General features: G+C 39.1%; 1 protein-coding gene across 1 annotated transcript in view; it reads left to right on the top strand.

The window, feature by feature from the left end:
• Positions 1–23,759, top strand: part of mki67 (marker of proliferation Ki-67) — a 52,141-nt gene that overhangs the window by 5,484 nt on the left and 22,898 nt on the right. Inside the window, exons 5-9 of the mRNA XM_059947679.1 lie at positions 1,140–1,224; positions 14,086–14,167; positions 15,283–17,766; positions 19,548–19,792; positions 21,465–22,074. Coding sequence (XP_059803662.1) covers positions 1,140–1,224; positions 14,086–14,167; positions 15,283–17,766; positions 19,548–19,792; positions 21,465–22,074 — 3,506 coding nt within the window. The remainder of the gene's footprint in view (positions 1–1,139; positions 1,225–14,085; positions 14,168–15,282; positions 17,767–19,547; positions 19,793–21,464; positions 22,075–23,759) is intronic.

Raw genomic sequence — 23,759 nt, 5'->3', positions numbered from 1 at the left:
GCAAAATATATTTGTGTACAATATAGAACCTGTAGTTACAGTAACTGTGAGTATTGTGATGCAAGAGTTGTTGGAGAATTTGCAAGTGGGAAGAAGTGGAGTGATATTTGGAAACTTGACTTTTTACATTGTCATTTAGCAAGCAAATGACTTGGACGGTGTGCAAAAGCCATCACCTTGGAAAAATAACCAAATATAAAATGCTAAATTGAATCTATTTATCTTTTTTAAAAGGGACAGCACAGAGTATTTACTATTTCTGCTGTATTTTTCTGACTCCTTGTGTAATTGGGTGCATAGTTTTGTCATGTGTTATAATTCATTACAGACTATCCTCATAAGAAAACATTCACTAATTTTTCATTAATTTGCCTCTCAAAATCTCTTGAATATCACATGTTAGCTATTACATTTAAATTACAATATAAATGTGAAAATCTGGTTGTGCATTGCTTGCTGTCAGTTTGCATGTGGTAAGGTTCTTCTGCACCTTGAATATAGTCTGGAGTGTGAAATGAATAAAATGAGTTTAATTGGAAAGATGGAGAGACAGTTAAGTGACTTAAATATAGCTGGAATTGTCATTTTTTTTAACTTTTAAAACTTAATATTTCCTTTGCACTTTGAAACAACTGAAAGTTAAGAATCCTTAGGAGCAGTAAACCAAGTTTGTGGGTGCTTTGAAATACTCAATAATAAATCTTGAAGATTTAAATTACAGAATTATTACCTGAATGAATGCCTTGCATCATTCATTTACATTCCAATTAAAGAATGATGTACTCGATATTTTTTTTGGACAATGTTGTAAAATTTTTCATTGCATTTGTGTTAGGCATTTATTGCAAATTTCCTCTTCCATGCTGAATTTCATAGTGAGAGAATTGGAATGTTATATACTGCCCATTGGTGAGTTTCTGAGAAAATTTTCAGAAATTCAGCTTTCGCAGAAGGTATATGTAAATCCTGTGTTGGTGGACTGAGCAGCATCTGGGAGGAAAGGAACTGAATATTTCAGGTTGAAAACCTGCGATCCAGTCCATTTCTCCAGTAAAATTTGTTATTCATTCACTTGTAACTTCTGCTTTAATGTGGCGAATATCCTGGAAATAAATTTATTTTATTCTTTTTGGTATTAGATTTGAATATCCTTTGGATTCGGTGCACAACACTAGCCCAAGGAAAAAGCGGAATTCATTAACCTTGAAGAATGAAACTCTACAAGTATGTGCATATATTCTTATGTGGAAATAAGAAAAGGGGAAGGGGGAGAGAGAAAGACAGGATGTCAGTTACTCGGTCCTCTTTCTTATTTTTCCACATAACATGGCTAAAATCTAAATTTTACACTTAAGAAATTACTGAGAAAAATAACATGGAGTTTTTGTAGGCAACACACAGGAAATGCTGGAGGATCTCAGCAGGCCAGGCAGCATTTATGGAAAAGAGTAAACATGATTTTGGGCCTTCTGGTCTGACCAGGACTTTTCCAGTCCAGATGAAGGCTCAGAATTTTCTAAATGATATTACAGCCACTTGTCAATGGAAATGTGATGTATAATGCATGTGTACAAATTTGTAGTAACTAGTAGTTAATAATTTGTAAACAAATTAAATTTATTATTGAAGTACATAAAAGTCACACACTACCTAGAGATTCATTTGTTTGCAGGCATTTAAGAAATAAGAAAATAAGACTTTTTTTTTCAATAAATGTGAAAAAACTATACAAAAGCAAAGACTGACAAACCCCCAACGAGTAAAAGGCAAATTGTGCAAATAAATTATACTGAGAACAAGAGTTGTATAGTCCTTGAAAATGAATGTATGTTGTGGAATCAGTTCAGAGTTGAGTTGAGTGACATTATCCGTGCTGGTTCAGGAGCCTTGTGGTTGTAGAGTAGTAACTGTTCCTGATCTCCTGGTAACATGAGACCCAAGACACCTGTCCCTCATGAGAAGAGAGCCTTGGGTGGGGGGGGGGGGGGGGTGGTTCTTAATGTTGGATGCTGCTTTTTTTGTGGCAGTGCTCCTGGTAAATGGTTCAATGGCTGGGAGGGCTTTGCCTTTAATGGACTGGGCCTTATCCACCTCTTTCTGCATACTTGTCCTATCCCGGCCATTGGTCTTTCCATTCCAGGCTGTGATGCTACCAGTTAAGATACACTGCATCATGAACCTATAGGAGGTTATCTAGGATTTAGACTGCATGCTGCATCTATGAAAACTTCAAAATAGTAGTCTGTTGTGACTCCAATTAAGTTCCTAGAGAAATAGGATAAATTGTAGATATGAACATTTTTGTTCATCTTGACAAGCAAACATTCTCCCCCTCTCCCCCTCTCCCCCTCTCCCCCTCTCCCCCTCTCCCCCTCTCCCCCTCTCCCCCTCTCCCCCTCTCCCCCTCTCCCCCTCTCCCCCTCTCCCCCTCTCCCCCTCTCCCCCTCTCCCCCTCTCCCCCTCTCCCCCTCTCCCCCTCTCCCCCTCTCCCCCTCTCCCCCTCTCCCCCTCTCCCCCTCTCCCCCTCTCCCCCTCTCCCCCTCTCCCCCTCTCCCCCTCTCCCCCTCTCCCCCTCCTCCCCCTCCTCCCCAAGGCATTATTTGAATATGCGCAATGCTCCAACGAACCAAGAACTTGAAACCCTTCCCCCAGCACCATCTCCTCAGCCACTCATTCATCTGCGCTATCTTCCTGTTCTGACCTTCATGACCTCATGGCACTGGGAGTAATTCCGAGATTTGCACCACGGAGGTCCTGCTCTTCGGCCTCCTTCCAACTCCCTAAACTTTCTTGCCTATGTCATTGGTACCAACATTGCTAAGGCTATTGGGGAGAGTTTAAACTAGAATTGCTGAAGGGTGGGAACTAAACTGATGTGACAGAGGAAAGGGAGGTTGGCTCACAAATAGAGAAAGCTTGGGGACTGAAAGGGAGGTGATAGAGAAGGGATGCATTCAGACTGATGGTTTGAAATGTGTTTAATGCGAGGAGTATTATGAACAAAGTGGATGAGCTTAGAGAGTGGATCAGCACTTGGAGAAATGGTGTTGTGGTCCTTACAGAGACTTGAATGGTGAAGGGGCAGGAATGGCTACCCCAAGTGCCAGGCTTTAGATGTTTCAGAAAGGACAGGAAGGGAGGCAAAAACGGTGGGGCATGGCACTGTGATCAGTGATAGTGTCAGAGCTGCAGAAAAGGAGGAAGTCATGGACGGGTTGTCTACGGAAACTCTGTGGGTGGAAGTTAAGAACAGGGAGGGGTCAATAACTCTACCGGGTGTTTCTGATAGACCACCCAATAGTAACAGGGACATTGAGGAGCAGAAAGGGAGACAGATTCTACAAAGGTGTAATAATAACAGGGTTGTTGTGTTGGGAGATTTTAATTTCCCAAATATTGATTGGCATCTCCCTAGAGTGAGGAGCTTAGACGGAGTGGAGTTTGTTGGGTGTGTTCAGGAAGGTTTCCTGACACAATATGTAGATAAGCTTACAAGAGGAGAGGCTGTACTTGATCTGGTACTGAGAAATGAACCTGGTCAGATGTCTGGTCTCTCAGTGGGAGAGCATTTTGGAGATAGTGATCACAATTCTAACTCCTTTCCCACAGCATTGGAGGGGGATAGGAACAGACAAGTCAGGGCAAATTGAAGTAAGAGGAAATATAAGGCTATCAGGCAGGAACTTGGAAGCATAAATTGGAAACATGTTCTGAGGGAAACATACAAAAGAAAAGTGGCAAATAGATATTTGTGGTTCCAATGAGACAGAAAGGATGGTAGGGTACAGGAACTGTAGTGTACAAAGACTATTGACCAAGGCTTATTGAGAAAGTAAGGAGGCATGGGATCCAAGGGGGCATTGCTTTGTGGATCCAGAACTGGCTTGCCCTCAGAAGGCAAAGAGTGGTCATATTCTGCATGGAGGTCGGTGACTAGTGGTGTGTCTCAGGGATCTGCTCTGGGACCCCTACTCTGTGATTTTTTTTAAATAAATGACCTGGATGAGGAAGTGGAGAGATGGGTTAGTAAATTTGCTGATGTTACAAAGATTGGGGGTATTGTTGATAGTATGGAGGGCTGTCAAAGGTTACAGCAGAACATTGATAGGATACAAAACTGGGCTGAGAAGTGGCAGATGGAGTTCAACCCAGGAAAGTGTGAGGTGGTTCAATTTAGTAGGTCAAATATGATGGCAGAATTATAGCATTAATAATAAGACTTTTGACAGTGTGGAGGATCAGAGGGATGTTGAGGTCCTAGCCCATAGGACACTCAAAGCTGCTATGCAGGTTGACTCTGTTGTTAAGGAGGTATACGGTGCATTGGCCTTCATCAACCATGGGATTAAGTTTAAGAGTCGAGAGATAATGTTGCAGCTATATAGGACCCCAGTCAGACCCCACTTGGAGTACTGTGCTCAATTCTGGTCGCCTCACCACAGGAAGGACGTGGAAACCATAGGAAGGGTGCAGAGGAGACTTACCAAGATGTTGTCTGGATTGGGGAGCATGCCTTATGTAGGTTGAGTGCACTCGGCTTTTCCTCCTTGGAGTGATGGAAGATGAGGGGTGACCTGATAAAGGTGTACAAAATAACGAGAGACATTGATCATGTGGATAGTCAGAGGCTTTTTCCCAGGGTTGAAATGGCTAGTGTGAGCAGGCAGAGTTTTAAGGTGCTTGGAAGTAGTTACAGAGGAGATATCAGGGTAAGTTTTTTACTCAGAGTATTGAGTGCATGGAATGGGCTGCCGGCAGCGGAGGCTGAAATACAAGGTCTTTTAAGAGGCTCCTGGATAGGTCCATGGAGCTTAGAAAAATAGAGGACTATGGGTAAGCCTAGGTAAACCTAAGGTAAGGACATGTTCAGCACAGCTTTGTGGACCGAAGGGCCTGTATTGAGCTGTAGGTTTTCTATTAAAATTTTTTGATTTTTTTTTTCCCTTCTTATACCAATATTACTTTTGACTGGTTAATTAACTGAGGTGGAGGGGAGAAGGTACTTTGTCTGAAAATTTTTGATTTTAATTATTTATCATCAGCCATATTGGATCCCTTTCAATGAAGTAAACTGTAATCTCGAGAAGTGTAGTGTAATGGAGTAACACTGAGCCAATTCAAGTTACAATAGATTTCTGCTTAATCACCAGATGGTGTAAAATGATGCAGTGGGGGCGGGGCAGGGGGGGGCTGATGGACACAAGCTTAAAGGAATTTATTTAGTATCCTGTGTGTTAGTTGTCATTCTGTCAAAAGCATTGGGGCTTTTCAGGATTGTGCCAGCCCAGACCTCAAGTTGACTTCACAATGTAATCCCTGAGGTTACATTCATCTTTTGCTGGTCCTACAGAAATAATCTGAACAAAAGTGGCCTGGTACTATAGTTGCTAACTGACTCATTGGGAGTATTGATGGCATACTCAATCAGAGGCTCAAGTACAAGATATTAGCCAATTTGAATTTGTAGTCTCTATCACAACTTGACAGCGCATGATTGCATGAGCCATTTCCTTGGATCTTGACCAAGGAATGCTGGTGTATAAAAATTGTGTGGTTCATCCTGTTTGTCTATATGAATACCACAAGATTAAAATCTTCACTTATGAAATTGAATATATTTTTCAGTGTAATATTGTGTGGAAGTTGACTGTTAATTTTGGCAGTGTTTCATGCTGATGTATTGTACCTTCTTGCATGGTCTGCATTGGCTCCAGAAAGGCATTTGCACCCACTTTCTCGAGGAGAATTAAATGGACAAAAAATTCTGGAAAAATAATAGTCGTTGCTATTGGTATAAGGTGCAGCATGTGTTATTTGAGAGATTTAACACAATCTAAGCCAAGTCTTCCAGCTACAGGGAATATTTCCAATGAGTGAAGAAAACACTACATTATAGAAGGGAATATGGTATGGTACTTTCGAACCATTGGAGGGACTTGGGGACAGTCAAGTGAATTCCATTTCACCACAATTTGTTTATTCACCAAAACTGTAATGTTGAATACTTTGTACCAGACTTTGTTCAAACCTGAGCAAAGAACCTGACTTTCAGTGACAATATTTGTTATCAAGGAGGCAGCATGGTGACCTGTGTTAAGTTAATGGGAATAGAAGTGGAGGAGGCAACTTGTATTACACAAAGGATAGTGGTAGGAGATCATTCTCTCCACTCCAACACATCATTGTAGGAGTTTATCAGGACACTTTCCAACATTTAACTATCTTTAATTATTTTATGAGTGAACTTGTGTAAGGTTAGTGGGAATATCTCTTATTGAAAAAGTACTATGCAATTGGAATTCACCAAAAGATGGAGCATCCAATTCTTGCATATAGCAAGGTGTGGGTGATATCCAGTCATATTTTGATGCATGGCACAAGCGCTAGGCAATGATCATTTGCCGTAAACAAAAAAGATCCTTAAGAGCTAGTAAGTAGAACCATAGAACATTACAGCACAGAAACAGGCCTTTTGGCCCTTCTTGGCTGTGCCGAACCATTTTTCTGCCTAGTCCCACTGACCTGCACCTGGACTATATTCCTCCATACACCTCTCATCCATGTACCTGTCCAAGTTTTCCTTAAATGTTAAAAGTGAGCCGCATTTACCACTTCATCTGACAGCTCATTCCACACACCCACCACTCTGTGTGAAGAAGCACTCCCCCAATGTTCCCTTTAAACTTTTCCCCCTTCACCCACCCTTAACCCATGTCCTCTTTTTTTTTTTCCCTCCCCTAACCTCAGTGGAAAAAGCCTGTTTGTATTCACTCTTGTGTATACCCATCATAATTTTATATACAGGTAGTCCCCGTGTTATGAACGTCCAACTTCCTGACAACTGGTACTTACGAACCGAGGAAGGAGAACGCCGTCTGCCATTTAAGTTGCTGCCTTTGACACTGTTGAGTGTTTAACTTTGTATTTGGCTTAAAATTTTCTTAGTAAGATTCACCCTGACCCTGCACCCACCCCCGTTCCAGTCGGCTGGTGGCACAGTGAGATCAGCGCCGGGCTGGAGAACGGAGGTTTCCGAGTTTGATCCACTGACAGACTGCTCCTGTACCATCCGTGCTGGGTTGATATCGAGCTCGCAACGTGACCTCGTATAAATAAATGCATGCACGCATAAATAAATAAATAGATAGATGATAGATCGCTGCCACCTCCGGTTTAAATTCCCACGCGGAATATTGTGGATGATCAAATACCTAAACCCAGCATAGCCCCCACTTGTCCCATTCAGCCTGTCTCAGTGCGGTGGTCATTAGGACCTGGCGGACCTAGGGACCTGCCACCCGCAGTGTTTCTGTTCTGTTGATGGTGTGCAGTGGTTGTTAGAACCCAGTGGACCTCAGGAGCCAGCGGAGGTCGGGACCCAACGCCCGCAGTGTTTCTGTTACATTGATGGGAAGCGATCGCGATTGAAAATAAAGTGGAAATAATAAAGCATTTGGAAAGAGATGAAACGCCATCGGTCATTAGAAAAGCGTTAGGCTACAATCGGTCAACGATCAGAACAATTTTAAAGGATAACAGATAAAGTGAGAATAATGGAGCATGTGAAAAGCCCTGCCCCGATGAAAGCTACAATTATTATTAAGCAATGTAGTGGTTTAATTATTGGAATACATGCGTTTCTTAAGTGTTTTATATGCATAGAAAGGTAAAATATATACTATATACTAAGACAAACATTTGACTAACTGACGCTAAATAATACCCGATGTACTTGATCTGACTTACGTACAAATCCGACTTAAAGACGGACTCGGGAATGGAACTTGTACGTAATCTGGGGACTGCCTGTACCTCTATCAAGTCACCCCTCTGCTACACTCCAGGGAATAAAGTCCTAACCTTTTCAAGGTTTTTCTGTAACTCAGTTTCTTAAGTCCCAGCAACATCCTTGTAAACCTTCTCTGCACTCTTTCAACCTTATTAATATCCTTCCTGTAATATGCTGACCAAAAATGCACAAAATACTCCAAATTCAGCCTCACCATTGCCTTATACAACCTCACCATAACATTCCAACTCTTATACTCAAAACTTTGACTTATAAAGGCCAATGCACCAAAAGCTCTCTACTGCCCTATCTACCTGTGACACCATTTTTAGGGAATTTTGTATCTGTATTCCCAGATCCTTCTGTTCTACTGCACTCCTCAGTGCCCGATCTTATATGTTCTACCTTGGTTTTTTCTTCCAAAGTGCAATACCTCATACTTGTCTATATTAAACTCCATCTGCCATTTTTCAGTCTATCTTTCCAGCTGGTCCAAATCCCTCTGCAAGCTTCAAAAACCTTCCTCACTGTCCACTACACCTCCAATCTTTGTATCATTAGCAAATTTGCTGATCCAATTTACCATATTATCCAGATCATTGATATAGATGACAAATAACAATGAACCCGGCACTGATCCCTGTGGCACACCACTAGTCACAGGCCTCCACTCAGAGAAGCAATCCTCCACTACCACTCTCTGACTTCTCCCATTGAGCCAATGCCTAATCCAATTTAGTACCTCACCATGTATACCTAGCGACTGAATCTTCCTAACTAACCTCCCATGCGGTACCTTGTCCAAGGCCTTTCTGAAGTCCATGTAGACAACATCCACTTTCCTTGTAACCTCCTCAAAAAAACTCTTAATAGATTTGTTGAACATGACCTACCACACACAAAGCCGTGTTGACTCTCCCTAATAAGTCCCTGTCTATCTAAATACTTGTAGATCCTATCTCTTAGTGCTCCTTCCAATGATTTACCTACTACTGAAGTCAAACTTACCTGCCTATAATTTCCTGGATTACTTTTAGAGCCTTTTTTAAACAATGGAAGAACATGAGCTATCCTCCAATCCTCCGGCACCTCACCTGTAGATACCAACATTTTAAATATATCTGCCAGGGCCCCTGCAATTTCAACACTAGTCTCCTTCAAGATCTGAGGGAATACCCTGTCAGGTCCTGGGGATTTATCTACTCTTGATTTGCCTCAAGATAACAAGCACCTCCTCCTCTTCAGTCTGTATAGGTTCCATGACCTCACTACTTTTTTGCCTTATTTCCATTGACTCCATGCCACTTTCCTTAGTAAATACAGATCCAAAAAAAAAACCATTTAAGATCTCCCCCATTTCTTTTGGTTCCATACTTAGCCGACCACTCTGGTCTTCAAGAGGACCGATTTTATCCCTTACTATCCTTTTCCTCTTAATATACCTGTAGAAGCTCTTTGGATTGATTATCCTTCACCTTGATTGCCAAAGCTACCTCATGTTTTCTTTTAGCCCTCCTGATTTCTTTCTTAAGTATTTTTTTGCACTTTTAATACTCCTCATGTGCCTTATTTGCTCCGTTTCCTATACCTGTCATACTCTTGATTATCAGAGTTCCATTATCCCTAGAGAACCAAGGTTCTGTATTCTTCAGAGTAGGCTAAAATATTGAGGCTCCAGTCGGGCTTGAACTCACAAACTCGTGGTTCGACAAGACCAGTGCTCTAAATCAGAGGGCCTCACCTTTAAAATATTGAGGCCTGAGTGGAGCAATACCTTATCTCCCGCCTAGGTAGCCTCCTTCCTGCCGGCATGAACATCCAACTCACTGACCTCCGTTGATACCCCTGCCCCCCACCTTTACTCCTATCCCTATCTATTACTTTAGTCTGGTTCTCTTTCCCTCTCTCTTCCCCCCCCCCCCCTCACTATAATCTCTTCTCCCCCCCCCCCAGCCCTACCTTTCTTTCTCTTTTATTTCCCATAATTCTCCACCTTCCCCCTAGCCCATTTCCCTCCAGCCTATCACTTCCCAGCTCTCTACTTTATCCCTCCCCCCACTTCTTATCCCCCCCTCGACTATCTCATGTTACTACACTCCTGATGAAGGGTTTCGGCCCGAAACGTCGTTATTACCTTCTCCCATAGATGCTGTCTGGCCTGCTGAGTTCTGCTAGCATTTTGTGTTCCGTATTCTTATTTCACTTTCTTATCCCGACAGGAACATACAAACCCTGCACTCTCAAAATTTCTCCTTTGAAGGTCTCCCACTTAGCAACGACATCCTTGCCAGAGAACAACCTGTCCCAATCCACGCTTTTTAGATCCTTTCACATTTCTTCAAATTTGGCCTCTTTCCAGTTTAGAACCTTAACCGGAGGACCAGATCTGTCTTTATCCATGATCAATTTGAAACTAATGGTGTTAGGATCACTGGAACCAAAGTGTTCCCTTACAAACACTTCTGTCACCTGTCCTAACTTGTTTCCTAATGGGAGATCTAATATTGCATCCTCTCTAGTCAGTACCTCTATATGTTGATTTAGAAAACTTTCCTGAACACATTTTACAAGCTCTAACCCAGTGGTTCCCAGCCTTTTTTTGGCCATGCCCCACCTAATCACCTCTAAAATCCTGATGCCCCCTGTGGTGATATATAATTCTTATTATTCAAAAAGTGAACTCCTATTCACCTGGAGGAAGCCTAAAAGACCATTAACATGGTTTAAACAAGCTTACAAAAAAAATGAAAGAGAAAAATAAAAGAACCAATGGACTGTTAAAGTTCTGAGGAAGAAATTACTAAGAAATTGTAAAAAAAAAGAACATTAACTGATATTAAAATAATAATAATAAATAAATAAAACAATGCCGATTCGTTTCTACAGCATACAAAGACAGATACACCGTTTAAAAGAGATGACCTTCACACCACCAAGAAATCTAAGCTACTGCAAAAAGCAGCATTGGCGCAACCTCGTACGAGTTTCTTACGCATTTGGACTTGTTCATTCTTTCCTTCCTACATCAGTCAATTCATTAATTTAATTATGAAAGCCATTTGATGGTGATACACTATATATACAGTACATACGCAATTACACATGTACATACACACAAGTATTTTTATGTATGCATACTGTATATACACATATGTATTAACTCGCACACAGACTCATACTCACACAGACTTACTAGAAAAAATTCACTGTTAATAACTCATTCTTGAATTGCTCCCCTTAAAAATCAAATTACCCCCCGTGGGGCGTATGCCCCATGTTGCAAACCACTGCTCTAACCCATCTAGACCTTTAACAGTATGGGAGTCCCAATCAATATGTGGAAAATTAAAATCCACTGTTATCACAACTTTGTTTCCTGCAGTTGTCTGCTATCTCTCTGCAGATTTGCTTCTCCAATTCTCGCTGACTATTGAGTGGTCTAGAATGCAACACCATTAATGTGGTCATACCTTTCCTGTTTCTCAGCTCCACCCAGATGGCCTCGGTAGACAAACCCTCTAATCTGTCCTGCCTGAACACTGCTGTAATATTTTCCCTGACTAGCATTGCCACCCCCTCCCCCATCCTTCATCCCTCTGCCTCTATTACGTATGAAACATTGGAACCCTGGAACATTAAGCTGCTACTTCTGCCCCTTCTGTAGCCAAGTTTCACTAATGGCTACAATGTCATAATTCCACTTGTCAATCCACGGCCTCAGCTTGCCAGCCTTCCCCACATTGAAATAGACACACCTCAGAAGATTATTACCACCACACACAATCCTTCTATTTGTGACTTTGCATGAACCTTTAACATCATTTATTTTCACCCCCACTCCACTATCTACTCTGGTTCCCATCCCCCTGCAAATCTAGTTTAACCCCACCTCCCCAATAGCACTAACAAAGCTCCCTGCAAGGATATTGGTCCCCCTGTAGTTCAGGTGTATCCCGTTTCTCTTGTTCAAGTTCCACCTGCCCCCTGCACCAGTTCCTCAGCCACGCGTTCATCCTCCAGAGCATCCTATTCTTGCCCTCACTGGCACGTGGCACAGGTAGCAATTCTGAAATTACCACCCTTGAGGTCCTGCTTTTTAACTTCTTACCAAGCTCTCTATACTCACTCTTCAGGACCTCCTCATTCTTTCTTCCTACGTCATTGGTACCGATGTGTACCATGACATCTGGCTGTTCACCCTCCCATTTCAGAATGCTGTGCACGCGATCAGAGACATCCCTGACTCTGGCACCTGGGAGACAACAAACCATCTGGGAGTCTCTGTAACGACTACCGAACTTCCTGTCTGTACCTCTGTCGAGTCCCCTATCACTACCACTCTCCTCTTCTTCCCACCTCCCTTCTTCACTGCAGAACCAGACTCGATGGCAGATATCCAGCTGCCACATCTTGTCCCAGGTAAGCCATTCCTCCTCCCCCCCCCCCCGCCCCCAACAGTATTCAAATCGGTATACCTGTTGTTGAGGGGAATGGCCACAGGGGAGCCCTGCTCTGCCTGCCCTTTCCCCTTCCCTCGCCTGATAGTAACCCAATTACCTGTGTGCTGCTCTGTTGGCTTAGCTACCTCCCTGAAACTACTACCTACAAACTTCTCGTTCTCCCGAATGATCCAGAGGTCATCCAGCTCCTGCTCCAGTTCCCTAACGTAGTTTGTTAGAAGCTGCAGCTGGATGCACTTCTTGCAGGTGTTGTTGTCAGGGACACCCGAGGTCTCCCTGACCTCCCACATCCTGTAAGAGGAGCATTCCAACATCCTGCCTGACATTCTCTCTACTCTAAAACTTACTGGAACCTACCCTTGCCTCTGCCTGTTCATGCCAAACCCATCCCACTCTGAAGATGGCCGCTGTATATGGCAGTCTTTTTTTTTAAACCTTTGGCGCACTGTCACACACCTAAGCAGTCTAGCCTCTTTTCCCTGATCAGTTTTTTTTTTGAAAAAAAAGAGACATCTTTCTGGATGTCTTTAGTCCTTCACTCTCTGCCTCTTGCTTCGATTTAAAAAAAATAGTTGAAAAATTCCTTTCCTTTCTAAACCTTTGGCACGCTACATCACATGCTTGCGCAGTCTAGCCTCTTTTCCCTGATCAGTAAAAAAAAAATGGCTTCTCTCTGAGATATCTTTAGTCCTTCACACTCAGCCTCTTGCTTCGGCTTAATGCCAATATCTTTGGACATTGTCTTTGTTCAGCAAGTTAATTTGATGTACAAGTATCGGCTAAGGGCAGGTCAGCACTTGAGCGTGCCTCTGAGAATGACGCCTTTCTGACATCAGCAACAAATTTTGAGAGTGTAACCAATTTTTGCACTCCTGACAAGTGCAATGGCAGCACTTTTTGGAATATAGTCAGTTGCTTGATGGATATATTATTTTGTACCTGAAGTATTTATTTCCTTTACCATCTCTGTGCTGTATGCCATCAACAAAATAAAAAGTACTTCCAAAGAGCTCTACTGATGGCAGGAGGAAGTTTTCCCTGAAGTATCTATAACCATTCACCTTCCCTTGTAGCCAGTATGCAAGTTCAATTAAGTTTCTTCAGAGCACCATGGAAGCACGTTTGACATGAGAAGTAGAGTGGTGCCAGAAGAATGGTCTTGTAAGCAAAATCTAAAACTAAATTTGTAGATAATTCAGTATTAAGTTGGCATTCTCTAATTATTACTACTCAGTGTATCTAGAAGCTATAGATTTGAATACATTCAAAAAATTACTAGGTAGCTCAACTTTCTATTATATCTGCTGTTGGTGGTGAGTTCGGTAGAATTCATAGTTCACTTCAAATTCTAAGTCAAGTTTTGTTTTCTCTTTTTTGCCTTTCTTAAATACAGCCGTGTACTTTGCATTCAATTTAACTTGCAGGTAATACTCTCTTCTTTCCATGCCTTCTGAATTGAGTCCTTTTGTCTAAATTACTATCAAATTTAAAACTAATGTAAATCTAGTAATAAAGTCTGCTCCCTGCTCATTTCTTTGTCAATTTATCATTCCTAGGTTTTACTTATTTGACAATTTGTTGGAAATTCTGGACTGACATTGAGGATATTCTACATCTTGCACTTATAAGTGCTTGTTTAAGAAATAATATTTTTTTCTGATTGATTTTATTTTTTACATAGATTAATATTTTGGCCTTATCGTTTTTCATTTATTTCTTGCTTCTAAAACACTAGGACCTTGGAAATTACACTCAATGATTAGAAATGTCGCAATTCTCATTGCTCAGCTCATTTTTTTTCCTATATTCTTAATATGTTTATATTTGAATTAACAGGTTCTTCATGTTCAGCAGGGAGTAGATGGTGATTCACAGCCTTCCATTAATGATCAGTCCCCTTCGAGTGAACATAAATCTGGTTGGTATTTCTTGTACAGTATATAGCAAAGTAATGCATTAACTTGTGCACTGAATGTGGCTTTTCAGGCACATCTGATTCACAGTCACTTTTGTAATACAATTTCAGATCATTGTTTGCTACCCACTTTGGGTGGTGAATTATCTGGTTCACCTGCATGACAAGGTAACCTTAAAGTGTTCTCATAGAGCTGTTAAGAGGAGGTTTTTTTCCCCTGGATTTTGACTCCGTAATAAAGAAATGACATTGTGTATCTAGATTGGGGTGATGTGAAGATTTCACGTGATAAGCTTCCACTATTGTCAAGACATTCCAGGTGTTGGTGATCATTGGTTTAACTTTTAATAGCTTGCTTTTGTGCACCCTCTAAGCAATTTTTAATGAAGTCTGGCAGTGTTAATTATAAAGGATAAAAATTTAAAGTGGTGGATGAACTGTAAGCAAATGCACTTTTTCCTCTATCAAGTTCTTTAAATACTGAAGCAACTGCTCTTAGATGGGAATACTTTTAACTTTTTAGTTGAAGGTGATTTTTCTATAAAGATTCAGTTAGAGAATAGAGAACAGATCCATCCAAAAGAAAGTTTGAAGATGTCCATTTGTAAATTTTGCATGGGAGAAACAATGCTGCCTTCTTTCAGTAATAATTGTGTATATTTTTGACTCGATGCTTGCAACCCCTTCAGCTATATAGTACAGCTCATACTGTTCTAACTAAATATACTAAGGCTAAATTTATTTAACTGCCAGTTCCAGCAAATCTGATACAGTTTATGGTTAAAAGTGTTTCACTTTTTGCTAATTATTATTCCTGATAGCTGCTAATTTCAAGGTTAGGTAGGTTACTTTTCCCGCATTGCATTGGAGATGGGACATACCGGTAGTGCATATCAGGAAGTAATGTGATTTGGAGTTACTTATAACTTAACAAGTTTTTCAGACAGTACACTATTAATTTATGTCTTGTATATATGTAATGCATTTCAAGAACTAGTTAATTCTTCAGTTTACATAAAGAAAAATGAAACATCTTGTACTTTGACCTTCTTAAATTTGAATTTCAGTTGGCCATAAACTTTACAGTCTCCTTTTCAAATTTTGTGTTTTCTTGTCAGATAAGATAAAAGTGGATAAAGGCTTAAGAGTATCAACAAAATCTCCAAAGGTTACCCCAAACGAAAAGGAAGATCCTGGTTTACAGAACCAGCACAGAAGAAGTTTCACAAAGCTACTTAATGATGAGAAACCTACAGATTCAGACAATTTATCACCTTTTACCAAACTTTATGAAATGGTCAAGCAACAGGCCACAAAATCAGTTCAGACTAAATCAAACAAAGTTGATATGTCTGAATCAGTTGAAGAAAACAGTGCAGACTTGATAAAGCAAACATGCATTCCAGCGAAGCAATCCAATGCCACAATTTCTCAAAATGGTAAAAGTCTTCGGGCATCAGCAAATGGGCAAATGTCAAGGAGAATGAGTAATATTAGACCAGAAGAGAAAATGTTGGCAAAAGCAGATGAAAATGAAGAAATGAGGGAATTGAATCCTCTACTAATTGAAGATTTTACAAATGCAGCCTTCTCAGCATCTACTGCTGACATAAACACTCCTAAGAAAAACAAAATGGAGATAAATAAATTCACAGAACAGCCAACTTCTGTTGCAAAGGTTACACCAACAACATCCTTAACAAAGGGTGCAAAAGGGAAAGAGCTAAGAAATGATCAGGCAACTAAAGAAACACCGAAAGGAAAACATAAGAGCCAATTTATGAATCGCAAGTCAGCTCCAAAGAATTTTGAAGATATTCTTGAACCGTCGGTGGAAAAAGACTCAGATTTGGTTAAAAAGTCAGCGCAAAGCAAAAATGTGGAAGGTGCAAATGTTAAATCTGAACCAGCTGAATCTAACAAGTTTTCAGAACCTTCAGTTGTGAAATCTAGGATGGAAAATAATTTAGTTCATACAGAATGTACACCCATTAAAAAAGATGAAGAAGATGTTTATACTCCCAAAAGGCGAGGCAGAGCAGCAATTGGTAATAAAAACGTGGGTGATGCAGATATTGAGTCAAAGCAAGTTCCAAATATTTTGGAATCTTCGTTTGCAAGATTAGGCATGGAAAGTAATAAAGTCAATTTGGGTTTTGTGCCCATTAAAATAGATGAGAAGATTGACACAACCAAAAGACGAAGCCGGTCATCATTGCGCAATAAAAGCATGGAAAGTGCAGATATTGATTCAAAACCAGTTGAATCGACAAATGTTTTGGAATCTTCAGTTACAAAATTTGGAATGGAAAATGATAGCGACAACAAGGGACTCATGCCAGTTAAAACATACAAGGGAAAGGTTGACACTCCCAAAAGGCAAAAACGGTCATCATTACATAATAGTAATGTGGGTGGTGCAAATATTGATTCCAAGCAAGCTGAATCAACAAATGTTTTGGAAACATCAGTTAAAAAGTCAAGCATTGGAAGTAATACAGTCAACTTGGGACTCATACCAGTTAATATAGGAGAGAAAGCCGACACCCCCAAAAGACGAAGCCAATCATTATTATGTATTAAAAATGTGGATAGTGCAAATATTGATCCAAAGCAAGTTGAATTGACAAATGTTGATTCTTCAGTTGCAAAATCGGGAACAGAAAATGTTAAAGCCAGCAAGTTAGTTAAAATGGGTGAGGAAAAAAGTGACACCGCCAAAATGCGAAGACGATCATCACTACATAATAAAAATGTGGGTGATAAAAATATTAATGAATCTACAAATGTGGAATCTTCAACTGAACTTTTACAAGAGGAAAATAGTTCTGTTGACCTGAGCTTCATGGCAATTAATATAGACGAGAGAACGGTCAACACTGCTAAAGGAAGTGGCAGACTATCATTGCGTAACAAAAATGTGGAAGCTGCAGCTGATCAATTAGTGCAAAGTGAAATTACACATGTATCAAAATACTTAACTGCACAGTCAGAAGTGGAAAATAATTTGGTTGATGTGGGGTGCACTGCAGCTAAAATAGATGAAGGAAAGGTTGATACTCCCAAAAGACATGGCAGACCATCTTTACGTGGTAAAATGGAAGCAACAGATAATAACTCAGAGAAAACTGAATTTACAAATGTTTCTGAACCTTCAATTGCAAAATCCTGTGGTGAAGTTAAATTAGTCAACATGGGATGCATCCAAGATAAAGCAAGTGAAGATAAGACTAACACACCCAAAAGGCATGGTAGATCATCATTACATGACAGAAATGCGGGAGTTGTATATGCTCAAGGAGGGCAGGCAGTCAAATCTGAGTCTGAAGATAAATTGTTAGAAAAACAGCATGTTGACTCCCCCAGAAATCAACGTAGATCATCACTACGTAAAGAAAATAAGCAAACTACAGAGATTTCAGATCCTTTATCCAACTTATCTACACTGAAAGGTAGTTCCTCTCCCTCTTCACCTTTTCAGATAAGTGAAAGGGTAGAAAGTAATAAAGATAAGGACAGCACCAAAGTAGAAAGCTTGAAGGGAAAGGATCGGACATCTGGAAGTCCACATGGAAACTTGACCAACAAACAATCTGAGAAAAGTGAGTTGCTGTACAAATTGTTTGTCATGTCCATTTCACCAAATGGCCCTCTAGACAGTTAAGTAAATATTTCCTCATAAGAAGAAGCCATGTGGCACCTATGACTATGCTTGATGAAGAATTAAGTAAGTTTTTATTTGCAGATGTTGATCCATTCACCAACAACAAATAATCTGCTATAATTTCAGATGGAATTTTTAGCTCTGAATTGAAGATTGTGGCAAAAATATCCCCCTTATCATATAGATATTATGAAATTCCTTTCTGTTGAGCCCAAGGAATACAATTTCTAAACTGCAGTTTATCTGCAGACTAAGTGTTCGGAAATGAGATTAGTAAAAATGGGTATTTCTGGGTTTTTGAACGTATATACAGGCAGTTCCTGGGTTCCTAACTCTGTCTTTAAGTTGGATTTGTACACAAGTTGGAACAGGTTAGCCTATCCTTCGATGCCTTATGTCCTGGTGCATTTTTTCTTCTCTCGAAATGTAGGTCCTTTTAGGCATAAGCCAATCTCATCTACATTAAATATTTGGTCTGGCAAATAACCTCCCTCAATAATATTTTTCAACATTTCAGGAAAATCACTTGCAGCACTTACACTGGCACTCGCTGCTTCACCTTACACTTTAATATTATGTTAATTTGCCCTCACCTTGAAACAATTGAACCAACCCCTACTCGCAACAAATTCTTCATCACAGAGTGAATTAAACCCGAGTTGGGAATTATCGATCAGTAACTTTAACTCGTTTACCGCGTCTGTCAACAGAACAGAAACACTGCGGATTCAGCAACAGTTGTGGGTGGTGAGTCCTGAGCTCCCCTGGGTCCTAAAGTCCACCCACACTGAGACAGGTTAAATGGGACAAGTAGGGGCGCTACTGACTGGAAAAGGGGGGGGTCAGGGTGAATCATGCTAGGAAAAATTTAAGCCAAATGCAAGGTTACACACTCAATATGGTGTTAACGGCAACGTGATCCGACTTAAAATGGTAGACGGCGTTCTCCTTCCTTGAGCCAATGAATTTTTAATATAATAGGCTTTATGGCAATCCATTTGTAAGTATGAGTTGTCCGTAAGTTGGACGTTTGTAACTCAGGGAATAACTGTACTGGTAAAAACTTGATAGGTTGAAAAATTTATTTGTCTAGCACTGTATAATACATGCCATCAGTTGAAGATTAGTTTTCTGCCTGTGAAGTTTTTTCACATAGATTCAGTTTCATGCTTGAAAATATAGTCAATTATAAGTAAAGCATCAAAACAATGTATTTGATGTTGAAAATAAAACTGATTCTAGTTAAGTGGCAAGATTGAAATTACTCTATATCAGCTGTACATAATAAAGACTGAGTAAATACATGTAAAATGAACTGCTCATCCAACCAATCCTGTAAATTCACTCATACGTAGTGATAACTATTGAGAAGCTGGTGGCTGATTTAGTGCAAACCTGGAAAGAATGAATTAACTGGTATCATTTGCCATTTGATACTGACATGGTTAAGATGGCCCAAATGAAGGACTCCTGTTTCTTAAATGTTGTGATTGACATTCCTTTTGAGTACAATTGACATTTTGCTGAGAACTTGATGTATTGTAATGCACCAAATGTGCTGCGTTACTGTTCATTACATGAGGTGAATTTTATATAAAAAGTTTTTCCTCATTTTCTCTGGCAACATTGTAATTAAACTATATATTGCAAAGTTACATTTTAAAACTACAAAATCATTTCTTGTTTTTAATAGTATCTCATTTTATTTTTTCCCATTAGATGTCCAATACATATCCAAAAAGCGCAGAAGTGAAAATGAAAACTTTGATGGTGCAGATTTAAAGAGAAAGAGAGTCTCTTTTGGCGCAAATTTAAGTCCAGAACTATTCGACAAGCTTATGCCACCATGCTCTCCTCTGCGAAAGGGAGGTACTCCGACACGAGTGTGCACACCATTTCATCTTGCACCACGTGCAGTGCTGAAACGTACGTCCATTATAGGGATACACACACGTACAATTCAGGTAACTATCAATGTGCATTTATGGTTGTGTTATGAAAGCTCAGCCAGAAAGCTTGTGGATAATGCATTAAGTCAAACAGTGTCTAAATTGTTGTGGTCTGATCCATTTCCAAAAAAAATTGCATAATATGTATGGAATGGTGATACTAAGAATCTGAATTGCTTCCATATGTGGCCTGCTAGTTCATTTGGCAGTTAATCACTAGAAAGTGCATTGTCTTACCATGTAAAACTTCACTAATGGTGTTGTAAAGAACAGCATTGTTCTTGTTCCCCACAGCACCATCCAGCGTCTTTAAAAGGGTATTAAAATAATAAACATTTTGTACAACTATGTTGATCACCACCTTGTGGCAAGAATTTAGCATGACAACAGTTGCTTATTGGGTGTGGAAATTTATAGTTTTGAGTTGAAGTTGTAAAAAGAAAAAAACATACAAATAAAGACACTTTATATTACTGTCATGGCATATGCATATTGGATTAAAGTTCAGTTAACAGTAAATTTAGGTTTAAAACAAACTTGGTTTACCCTATAGAAATGAGTAATAATTTCTCATAATTGTTAGTTTAAAGACACTTTGTATTGGACAATGATCCTCTTCATTGATAATTATGTGAAATGGATTTCATAATGCTCTAAGCTCCAGTAGTTTCTGAAGATCAGGATGTTTTTACCTAAGTTGATTGCAGGTAGGCTGTGTAACATGTAATTTCCTGCCTAGGTCCAGTCATTTGAAAATTATTTTGTTTTGGTGTCCCACCATAGAAATAGAAGCTGCCAATTAATCTGGTTGACATTTCATTTAATTTTCCTACTTTGCTGAGGAAAGTATCAACGAGTCTGCTGATAATTAAGCAATTTCTTCAAACATCATGTAAATACATGGAAAGCTGAATGCAATAAATTGTTTTCCAACTAGTTCAAGATAAATGGTATAAGTTTGGGAAATTTTTTATTTACTATTGTGAAGAAAATGTTTCCTATTGAGCTGTCATTTAAAAATATTGGATTGAATTGCCTTATGGAGTTTAAATAAGCAGCATTCCAATGCTGCAGAATTTGGTTCTTACATTCTACTGAAGTTAGCATTATTGTTAAAATATTACTTTGTGAGATGAATATTGAGGTGCAACTCACTGGCTATATTATGGTTTATCTGTTGAAACTGCAGGCTTTTGAGTGCTTGATGTAAATTGCAGAAAACCAGGAAGGTCAATTCTTGTTAGAAGCTGCTCATATTCACCACATACAAAACTGCGTAATTGCCTCTTGGATCATGTTGGAATATCTTTTGCACAGGGTCTGGGATCCCATTGATTTCAATAGATTCAGATGAAATTTTTTAAAAATGCAGTGCTTCTTTTCCAAGTTAACATTTATTTGCAAAACTTTTAAATTTGAGTACAAATTTTACTGTCAGCATATATCAACCCTCATTTTTACCAGCTGTCAGGCTTCTAATCAAAATATTGTAGGACATTAGTTTTCTGCATCCAGAGTACAGTCCTAAGGGATTACAGAGCATGGAAATGGGCATAATAATCTTAGGCTTTACCTTATTCCTGTTATTGTATTTTAAATTTAATTGCATGATTTCTATTATATTTTCCCAATTTTTTTATTTAATCTTGTCTTGCCTTAATTAACAATATTTATCCTTTTGTTTAAGGAATGCAGTGAACAAAGTGAAAATTATACAAGTTCTGTGAAGTCAAATAACCCTTCAGCAAGTGCCTCTCCTAAGAAAAGCAAAATATCACCTTGCAAGGCATCTTCGTTAACAACTAGCATAAAGTCAACTACAAAGAAGTCACCTTCAGTCAAGCCATCCTTTTCATTAGCTATCAAGCAATCACCTAGTGTTAAGAATTCTTCAGCAAAACTGCCCTCCTCTCCTTATGTTAAGAGTTCACCTGTGTCAGGAATTCCTTCACAAAGGAAGATTTCCTCATCGGATACCAAGAAGTCTCCTCATTCCAAAGCATCATCTACTGTTTTGTCCAGTAGAATGTCTCATCCAATTACTGCTGGTTCCTTTGGTTCTCCACAGTTGAGTGGGTGTTTCTCCACTTCTCATGTTGCTACACCTCCCACTTTGCCTCAGTCTGTGAAGTCTCATATTACACCCAAGTCTGTCAGTTTGGCACAATTGGATCCATCTCATCAGAAATCAATTTCTGGGAAAAAAGTTTCCAGGAAAAGCGCCAGAAAAAGTGTTTCACTTCTTGCAGAAATACAGTCCAGGAGACACAGTGGAGCATCAGTTGGCAACTTGTTGGGTACGGCTTTTCCTAATTTTATATTGTATTAAAGACGGTATGAATTGTCCGAATTCCTGTGATAAAATCACAAAGGTAAACAATTGCAACTGTTCAAATTGGTTGGTTACAGGTAATAATGTATATCTGTTGTAATTTTACTGTTACTAGAGTTCAATTGAAATTGTCAAATTGAGGAGCCCTGTGCATAGGACTTCTATAAATGATTCAAGAAAATTAACATTTGTACAATAAGTGAAATGTGCTTACTATTTTTGATAGTTTGGATTAGTTAATGCGGAGAGCATGTCTTAAGGATTTTAGAAAGCATTATATGTATAAAACATTATTCAAAATACTTTCACTGGAATACTGAAAAATACTTGTGCTTCTAGGTCACAGATTTTATCCAACTATGCTTGGTTTGTGTTTTTCCAACTAATTTTAATTCTGCTGGCAAAAATTATATAGAAGAATTGCCTCAAGCAGCATTTTAATGGAATAATGGGTTAGAATAGTATTTCTCTATCCTTTCTATTGTGTTCTAAAGTTAATGTGCTCAAGAATCAATGCAAGGCAGCTGAATGATTCCTTCATTTTTAATCATGCTACACTGATATAAACAACTGCTTTAGATATTTATCTTCAATAAATGGTAGTATTTTGGCTGAGCTTTTTAAGCTAGAATCAATGTATTGTTACTTGCAACTCAGTGTTGCATCATATTCACAGGGAGCTTCTTAAATGTGGAATTTCCAAGACCATGTGAATGCATCCTTTCTTTCAGGATTAATCATTTTCCTTTTGGCAAAGTGAATGTATGTAAACCACTCAATTATTTTAACATCAGAACCTACTTATTTCTTATTTGAAAATTTTCTGTATGAGCCCTGGTATATCTATGAAATATTTTAGTTTTGTTAAACTAAATTACCCTTTGCTATACAGACAAATTGTAAATTTTGGATAGATATTGCTTTATTCTGGCTCTTATTTCTTGGCATAATTCTGAACGCACCAATTTTGATTGGTCATTTAAATTCATTAATGAGATAAATGGTCAGGTAAATTGCTTGTATATCTATATGGATAGGTTTGGCAGTATAACAGGGAAGACTAAAAATAATTCTTTCATTTGTCTGAGAATTTAGGATTTCTATTGCTTAAGAACCAGATAGTTTGTCCAAAAGATTTAATGTTATATGGGTATATTCTTCCCACTTGTGTTACAAACAAGACCCTGGTTCACTGGATTTACCAATACTTTCAGAAAATAATTGCATTTTTTCCCCTTTACTGATGACTATAAAGAATGATTATTTTTAGTCTCTTGCTTATGCAATCAATTTATAAAATGCTTTCATTATATCACAAATTGTGATTACGTGACACTGAGCAACTAAGCACGAATGTCCTGTTAGTCAATGGCTTTCATTTGGCAGTATGCATATATTTATTTGAGACAATTTTGTTTTGATGTCATTCACCTTTACTTATTGTGGTTAGAAAGTAGTATGTTTCTACTTCAACAGAGAAACTATCTCTTGATGCTCACAAAACACAACTCTAATATGTGAAAACACACATAATTAGGATTAACTGAACTTGCTATGGCAATAAAGTGATTTCTAGATATTTTGAAAATATAATTGTTTAAATTAAATTTTTTTTCTTTCCAACTGACCATGGATATGCATTTTGTATTG

Source organism: Hypanus sabinus, chromosome 22 (assembly GCF_030144855.1).
Source record: "Hypanus sabinus isolate sHypSab1 chromosome 22, sHypSab1.hap1, whole genome shotgun sequence".
NCBI classification, from domain to species: domain Eukaryota; kingdom Metazoa; phylum Chordata; class Chondrichthyes; order Myliobatiformes; family Dasyatidae; genus Hypanus; species Hypanus sabinus.
This window is presented reverse-complemented; position numbering and strand designations above follow the sequence as displayed.